The 8,102-nt window shown below is 45.5% G+C and overlaps 1 protein-coding gene across 1 annotated transcript; it reads right to left on the reverse strand.

Moving 5' to 3' along the window:
- Nucleotides 1-4,082: 4,082 nt before the first annotated feature.
- On the reverse strand, nt 4,083-6,192 carry LOC148033473 (uncharacterized). The gene is made up of 2 exons (XM_087682316.1): nt 5,170-6,192; nt 4,083-4,828 (listed from the first exon to the last, which is right to left on the reverse strand). Exons 1-2 carry the CDS (start codon nt 5,904-5,906, stop codon nt 4,189-4,191), a joined length of 1,377 nt encoding a protein of 458 aa, XP_087538442.1. The 5' UTR covers nt 5,907-6,192; the 3' UTR covers nt 4,083-4,188.
- Nucleotides 6,193-8,102: the final 1,910 nt, after the last annotated feature.

Here is an 8,102-nt window from a genome sequence, read left to right on the forward strand (position 1 = left end):
GAATGGTCCAGTTATGCCAACAGCCCCAATATCGAAAAAAGTGATACACCAGCTTCATATGTGGCTGTGCCGGAGTGGGGTATTCGGGCTGCACAAAAACCCAATCAAAGGGGCGTAGCGAGAAACCAACCACCGCTCACCAAACAGCTGACAAGAATGACCAAATTTTCTTAGCGATGGGGCACGAAATAAATCGGTGACGGGCAGATTCCACACTAGTGGTGCAAAAGAAACAGTTGTCGTTGGAGATTCGTCGCTTGGAAAGAGCTGAAGCAAGCGAAAGACCACCAATCATCACCCTCCAAAGAAAGACCTTATATTTGAAGGGTATCTTGTTCAACCAGCCCTCCATCACAGTTGCCCTCCACCATGACCGGGATTTATGCAATCCCCATAGAGTATTCGCTTTAATAACCAGCCATTGATGATCTTTAATCAGAAGATGATACACCTGGTTAGCGGAAGCTTTGCCTAAATTCAGCCGGCCTTCAAAGTCCCAATCCTACCAGGGATGATCTGAAGCAAGGGTAGGAAAGGGTTGTCTGCTCTGGAGCACCATCAAAAGCTATTCCCATAAATGCCTATATCCACGAGGGATCCTAAAAAGCCTCCTAGCTGTACGAAACGATATTAGCACATTGCGACTGGCAAGGGTGGCATCCGCGACTGAAGTTAAGCCCAAACGTGTCATCCGGTTGAAAAGCTCGTCTTTACCTTCCCATGAAAGTAACCGCGAGACTGCCAGCAATTCCAATTGAAAAGAATTAGTAGCTAAGCGATCCTCCACTGGATACCACTGAGCCTTCCGGAGAATCAGTTACCAGGAACATACCAAATGGGTAAGCAGCAATGAAGAAGAACTGGAGAATCGCGAATCAACATTAAGAACATGCCACCAAGAACTCCGGATTTGGGTATTGGCATGCAGAAGCCCATGATCCTCAAGGAAATAATGGGCTATAACAACCCACGGATGATGATCCGAGCACATGGCGCGGAAAAGAGACCAACGGAGTACCATCATGTGAGTTTGGGCGTCTAAAATAGCCCCTCCACCCATGCGTTTGGGATTGCATGCATGCGACCAAGAAATCTAGGAAATACCTGCATGCAAGGAATCCTTCTTCCATAGCATGAAACGAATAGACTGAGCAAGAGCATTCAGAGTCGTAGTAGTCCAGGGCAGCAATGGCAAGAAATATGTGAGCATTAGCAACATAATTGTCTGGGCTACTTTGAGGCGAACATGAAAGAGCTAGGCCTGAGACTTCCAATACAGAAACTTAGCCACCAGTTTCTGAGAAATCCACTGCAGAAGCTGCTTTGGGGGAACATCAACACCCAAAGGGTACCCAAGATGCCTGACAATGGAGCCACAAGGAACAACCATATCCTGCCAGTCCAATGACTGCAAATCCGACTCTGTGCAGCTAAGAATGGCTGATTTCAATGCATTGATGCAAAGGCCGGATGCCTGACCAAAGAGAGCCCAAACATCCAATGCTTTGCGAAGGTTATCCTTGTCCGAACGCAAAATCATAAAGCTGTCATCAGCCAAGGATTGACTAATGAAGTGTTGTCCAGAAGGAAGCGATAATCCAGCCAACTGAGTAGAAGCTGCCATATGAGATAACATCGAAAGAATTGGATGAGTCGCAAGGGCAAAGAAGAGAGGGCTCAAAGGGCACCCTTGTCTGACAGAGAGGGCAAGGAAAAATGGCTCAGTAACGTCTCCATTCAGCATGACTCGCGAAGACGCCGCAGCACTGATGGTGTAGATCAGACGAGACATCCGAGCACCAAAGCCCATAGCAGACATAAGTTCAGCAAAAACCAGTCCAGATAGTCAAAAGCCTTTTCCAGGTCCAATTGAATCAGTACGACCTCCTGATTAGAATGCCTTGCATAATCAATCACCAGTTGCCCATTTAATACATTGTGCAGAATGTTTCGGCCCATAATGAAACCATATTGGAGAGGGTGCACAATGGCAGGGAGATGCTTATGAAGCCGATTCGCCATTACTTTGGAAAAGATTTTATACATAGAACCCATCAAAGAAATTGGGCGCCAATGTTTCAACGTAGACAGCAAAGGAACCTTTGGAAGCGGTTTAATAAGTCCTCCTTTCCATGAGGAAGGCATGATCCCCGTTTCCCACACCTGCTGAAACAAAGCCTTCAATGGTTTCGCCAGTTGGGTAGCAAAATCCTCAAAGAACTCATTGGTGAGACCATCCCAGCCCGGACTTTTATCCTTGGGCAAGTGTAACAAAACGTCCATAACCTCTGCCTCACAAATATCTGACTCCATAGTAGCTTGCATGTCCTGCGGAACCTGATTGCGGACCAGGTCATAAAAAACCGAATGGGCCTGAGTAGTTTGGACTGAAGGTGGAGAAGTGGAACCAAGAAGGTCGAGGAAATAGTTCCTACACATATGCACAATAGTCTGCGGATCAAGGACTAGGTGGCCTTCTGCATCCTGGAGTCTGGTCATATTCTCTCGAGCAGGAGAGGCATGGAGAGCTCGAAAGAACTTATGAGTCTGACACGCACTATCTGCAAAGTCTCCGTCAGATGTTGCAATTTGGCCTGTTGATACGATTTCAACTGAAACTCTTTAATAAGATCAGCCACCCGCATTGCCAGTGCTAGCAGAAATGCATTATCTGGAGTGTCCACCAGCAGAGAACGAACCAAAGCCAGCAGGTCCTCCGCTGCTTGTCGACGCCGCCGACAAAGAGAGGCATGATGGATCCCATATTGCCGAGCAACCCGCTGTACATTAGACAAGGCATTCACGCTACAGCAGACGTTGAAAATCTGCCAATTGGGCGCCATGGCACAATATGGACCAAACGGCGATCAAAAAACAAAGGCAGTTTAGATAGGAGAGCAGCACGGTGCGTCTCAGATTTCAACAGCACCTCAAAAAAACCTTGGGACCCAACAAAAATCTCTTCAACACATTCCCCTTCTAGCAGACTATGCAGCCACTAGCGAATACGAGAAAGCAACGGAATTCTACCAGTGAAGAAGAGTATCACAGCGCGATCATAAAACATTGAAAAGGAGCGCAAGACAGTTTTCGAGTCCACAGTGGCTTCCAGAACATCTTCAGGTGAAGAGTCAGAAAAGACTTTCTGATTATGTTGAACATAATCGCCAAGCAAAGTGTTGGCAAATTCCAGCAAATGCTCCCAATCAACTCTAGTTCTCATTTCTCTCTCTCTCTCTCTCTCTCTCTCTTTGTGTGTCTCTCCCTCCTCGTTCATTGTTTGGTCTCTTTGTCACTTCGCAGTCATGCTACCGCCTTCAATCGCAAGAACACCACCTCATGTCCTATCGCTCTTGGCCTCACTATCTCCCATGGAGCTCCTTTGCTGCCTGTTGCTCCTCTTTGCTCCTAGCCGGCTGCGCGAGCCTCTGTGCAATGCGGCGGGTCATGGATGACGGGGCTGCAACTGAAAGGGGCAGGCGTGCAGGGAAGCTCTGAAGACCAGTGGGGTTGATTGAGAGAGAGAGAGAGAGAGAGAGAGAGAGAGAGAGGACCTTCGCCTTCTTGGGCAACTCCTTCTCGGGCCCTTCCCGTCCTTTAGTTGCCTCTCGCAGATCACCTCCGCCTACCTGTCCTTTAATGGCCTCTCGCATCTCACCTCCGTCTACCTCTATCTCTGTCCTGGTCATGAGGTTGCTATGGTTGATGCACATGGAGAGAGAGAGAGAGAGAGAGAAAGGCATGTCATACCTAGAAAGCTTTACTTATTTGACGTGTAAAAGGTCTGTTATGTCTGCATGTGACCGCCCTAACTATAGAGAGAGCTTTGTGTGGTGTATTTACTAGCCCACGTTTGGAAAAAGAGAGAGATATGCATGTATTTACCATCTATCCTCTCCTATCATTTGGTGTTCTATTTATCGTTTTATCATTTTGTAGTTTTGACTTGAAATTTTTGGATGCTTGGAATCACTATATGGTTGCCATGTAAGGTTGGTGTTAAGCATGGTAACTACACACACACAGAGGCTTTCCATTAGACTTCATTCCTCCACCATTCACACAAGGTTTAGATTCAAAAATTTTAGCTTTAAACGATTGGATTAAATGAGTTTCGTTTAGAGAAGACCCACTGACAAGATTTTCTTTTTCTATTTAAATTACAAGAGGCCAAGGTTTGGGTACATTTCATCTGGACATTCTTGTGACATCCCACCTCTTCCTGGATTTAGAGCCTCTAACAGTGTGTTCCAAGGCTGCGCTAGTGCCCTCAGTTGGCAGTGAGAAAACAGACCTGTGGCACTGGGATGCAGCTGCAACCCTGGCCAAATTCGCATTCACTTCGAACCGTCCTAGCCGTGGGGATATGCCCATGTCATTACCTGCTCTTCCTTCAACATGAGCCATCAGCTCCCTTTCCATCCTTGAGCTGCCATGGCTCCTTTCAGTCATGCTCCCATCCCGGTGATTTGATGCCAAATGCCATCTGCCAATCAATGCTGGATCATTTGCATCCCTTGGCTGAATTGACTGCAATTGGACCATCAGTCTCTCCATTTGAGCCAATAGAGCTCTCATGGATGACTGCCACAGAGCTTGCTCTTCATCAGGGCCATGGAAAACAGCAGGATGAGCTACCGCGGACCTCCTTAGGGAGCTTGAGGATGAAAGCTCCAATGCTTTTGCAAAGACCTCCATGCTTGACAGGATAGAGCTCATTGTGGATAAGTATTGAGCTGTGTGGCTTGAGCTGTCAGATGATAGAATGTGGTCCGAGCATCCTAGAGGAAGCGACCTATATTGTTGCAGGCCTGGCTGTGATGATAGCCTGCAAAGCAAAACCATGATTTCATTTATGTGACTGTCATGTTTGCATCCATGCTTGTGCAAAAATACTTGCAAGCAAATACAATACAAGCACAGTTGTTCCTGATAAAAGTTAGTTTGGCACTGTTGGTAAACATATTTCATGTCAAGAAACAAATAGGGCACTGCCAGGCTATAGTTTGCTGATGCATATTCATGGATCTGAGAGACATTTTGAGATACAGATGGACAGAGCATGCATGCCTTGCTTGTTGGTGGTATCCTGTTAATATGCCATTGGAATACTGCCATGTCCACACTCATTATAACTCTTGATATGCAGATGGCCCAGACTAAGCAAACCTTGGTTGTTGGCAGTATCCTGTCAGCAGATCATTGGAATCATGCATTGTACTGTCTTCCACCATCAACCTGGATGAAAGGGCAGCCTCTCTGGCCTGCTGCCTTCTCTGCTGTACAAGCTCTCTGGAGGTGAGCCCTTGCACAAATGCGATCGGCCATGCCAAGCGCTCCTCCCGCATGGCTCTCAGCCGCTCCAACCATGAGGCCCTGTTCTCCCTGCTCAGCACGCTGATGTCGTGCAGGTAATCGCTGCTGCGAGAGGGCGCGAAGTTGCTGGATGTTTCATTCGGCAGGGCGGATGAGACCGAGGCGGAGGCCGATCCTCGGCGCCTGTCAGAATTTCCATGGTATCTTTGCCTTCGCTGCCGCTCGCTCTCGACGCGCTTGGCGGAAGGGCGGGGAGGGATGGCGGGGTCGCTGCCATGGGCCGAAGCGGTGGCGGCGGCGTCCTTGGTGCCCCAGCTGTAGATGGGGATCAATTTGGTCTCGCTGGCGGTCCCTTTGCAGACGGGGCATTCCTTGTATCTGGAGTGGAAATGCAGCCATGTGTACAGGCAGGGCCAGCAGAAAAGATGGCCGCAGAGGGTAACCACTGCATCACTGGCTATGCTTAGGCATATGTTGCACTTGAAATCCTCCGATCCGCCATTGTTCACAGGCGAAGGCGAAGGTTGCTGCTGCGGCTGCTGTGGCTGTTGCTGGCCTTGATGATGATGATGACGGCGGTGGTCTGACATGGCTACCGAAGGCTCGGTCTCTGATTCAGGGGCCAGGCCTTGTAGCCATGTCGCATGACGGGACAAGAAGGGCGCCTCTCAATGCCTGAGAATGGGACCTTGCAAATTTGCTAAGGAAACGATGTATCGATCCGAGGTTGGTCATGCAGGGACAGAGAAGGTTTATATGAGCTCCAAAATGGAATATGGGAGAGAGAGACACACACAGACAGAGACAGAGAGATTCCAACGAAGAGGCAAAGCGATCGATCGACGCGCCATTTCATCCTGCACCCAATACCGGGATAAAATGAATTGCAAAAATTAAAAAAAGAAAACCCTTCCAATTTTATAGAAGGTTTAAAACCTTTGACTTTATAAAAAATTTAGTTATAAAAATAACAAATACATACTATATAATTCAAAATCCCTCTAAAATTTTTGAAGTTAAAGAATAGTTTTATACCTATTGCTAAAAGTAATTTTTATGAACGCTACATAGTGTATACATGTTTGCAATCTTAGTGTGGTTACACACCACATGGTGAACACCCACTTTGCAAGTATTAGCTAATTAAAGTGTTGGGTATTTATTGTTCTTAACACGCCAGAGAGGATGTGATTTATTGTCTATCTGCTAAACATGTGAATTCCGTGCCCACTTTTGGATAGGGAGTCTCCCTTGGCTAGTTTGTAAAGTGATTCACAAAGGCACACTTTTCGCAATTGCAACCAATCAAAATAATAATAAACATATTACTTTTTACCTTTTTGCAAAATGTGTCATTTTAGTGTGTAAAGGCTTTGTGCCTATGTCCATAAATAGCTTAAAATTTGGATACCCACTCTATCCATCATTTGGTGCATAACCAACCTTATATAGAGCATAAGCTCATTCACAAAAATACTTTGGATCCCATATTAAGAAGCATCACTAGAGAAGAAAAGGCTTAATTGGCTCATTGAGATGGTCAAGGCCATATTGAAGGCCTCGGAAGCAAGTTAACCCCTCATTTGCAAAAGCATGGCTCCCATTATGAAGCATATTTTCAATCAATCTCTATTCTTGTTGCTAGCATTTCAAAAGAGTGCATATGATTCTATAGAGAAGCATATTAAGTACTTCTTATAGCATACTAGTGATACTTATCATCATTGGCATCCAATTAGGCTGGTTACACACCGCGATGTGGACGACCATTTTCAAAAAAAGAGAGCGTCCGCTGATGATGTGTCGCATTATAACAGGGCATGAAATTCACGGACGTCGGCCACTTTAGGGTGGGGGATCTCCCTCATCCTAAATCTCATCCATGCCCAACACATTAGGTGACAAATTCTATTCATTAAAAAAGCATGCTGTGCCTGACAGCAATTGAACCACTGCCACTGGGTAATAGTCAATGGCATTATTACCACTATGCCATTCGTCGTTTTGTGAAGAGCTAACTGCAATTTAATGTCTAAACGTAGTGAAGGACGGATGGCATGCTACCCCAGCCATCTGGGGTAGTGTGTACCCGTCCTTAATTGGAAGCAAGTTGCTACCAAAAATTAGACGAGATCTAGGATTGGTAGTTTTAGTTGAGAGAGCCACGAAGGTTAGTTTTAAGTGGCTAGAAGACATTTTGAAATATTGGATTGCTTTTTTCTTTTCGTAATGTGGTCATTGATACTTTAGGAAAGTAATAGATACATTGCAAGTTGTTTAGCACTTAGTTACACTAGTAAGCTTAATAACAATAGCCTTAATATATTCTTCCTATCCTAGAGAAGCAAAGCAAATTCAGACATCGATTTACAACTTTGCCAAATCAGTTAGACAAACTAACTAGTAGCCATGCACACCTCTAAAAACCTTCTCATTCTTTGTATCCTAGATGAAAATCAAGTCCACACCCTTAGTTACATTCCAAAATGGGATCAATCTCGAACTCACATTCTACCCTCCACTATCTAATGTGAATTTTCCATCCCTTGCATGGATCAAACTCCAATGCTTCTCTTTCCTACAAAGTATGGCCCATGTGCCTCAAGGATATGCTATAAAGGCACATATCACACATGAGTAAAAATATGCTCAATAATTTATGCAATTCATACACTTTAAAATATTGACTTAGTATACACTATGTAGTGTGTGATAGAACTTTTGCTCTATGCTTTCAACCATGTTTTTGTAGTAGCTATGATCAAAACCTTGGCTTTGGCCAACCT

Source organism: Lygodium microphyllum, chromosome 7 (assembly GCF_053477565.2).
Source record: "Lygodium microphyllum isolate KBCC chromosome 7, Lygodium_microphyllum_v1.1.10, whole genome shotgun sequence".
NCBI lineage: Eukaryota > Viridiplantae > Streptophyta > Polypodiopsida > Schizaeales > Lygodiaceae > Lygodium > Lygodium microphyllum.

What these genes read in the sequence shown, in the direction of transcription:
- LOC148033473 (XM_087682316.1), bottom strand. Translation starts at nt 5,906, where the DNA reads ATGTCAGACCACCGCCGTCATCATCATCATCAAGGCCAGCAACAGCCA. An exon ending in GGATACTGCCAACAACCAAG is followed by an intron (nt 4,829 to 5,169) that starts GTTTGCTTAGTC and finishes TTTGCTTTGCAG; the next exon opens with GCTATCATCACAGCCAGGCC.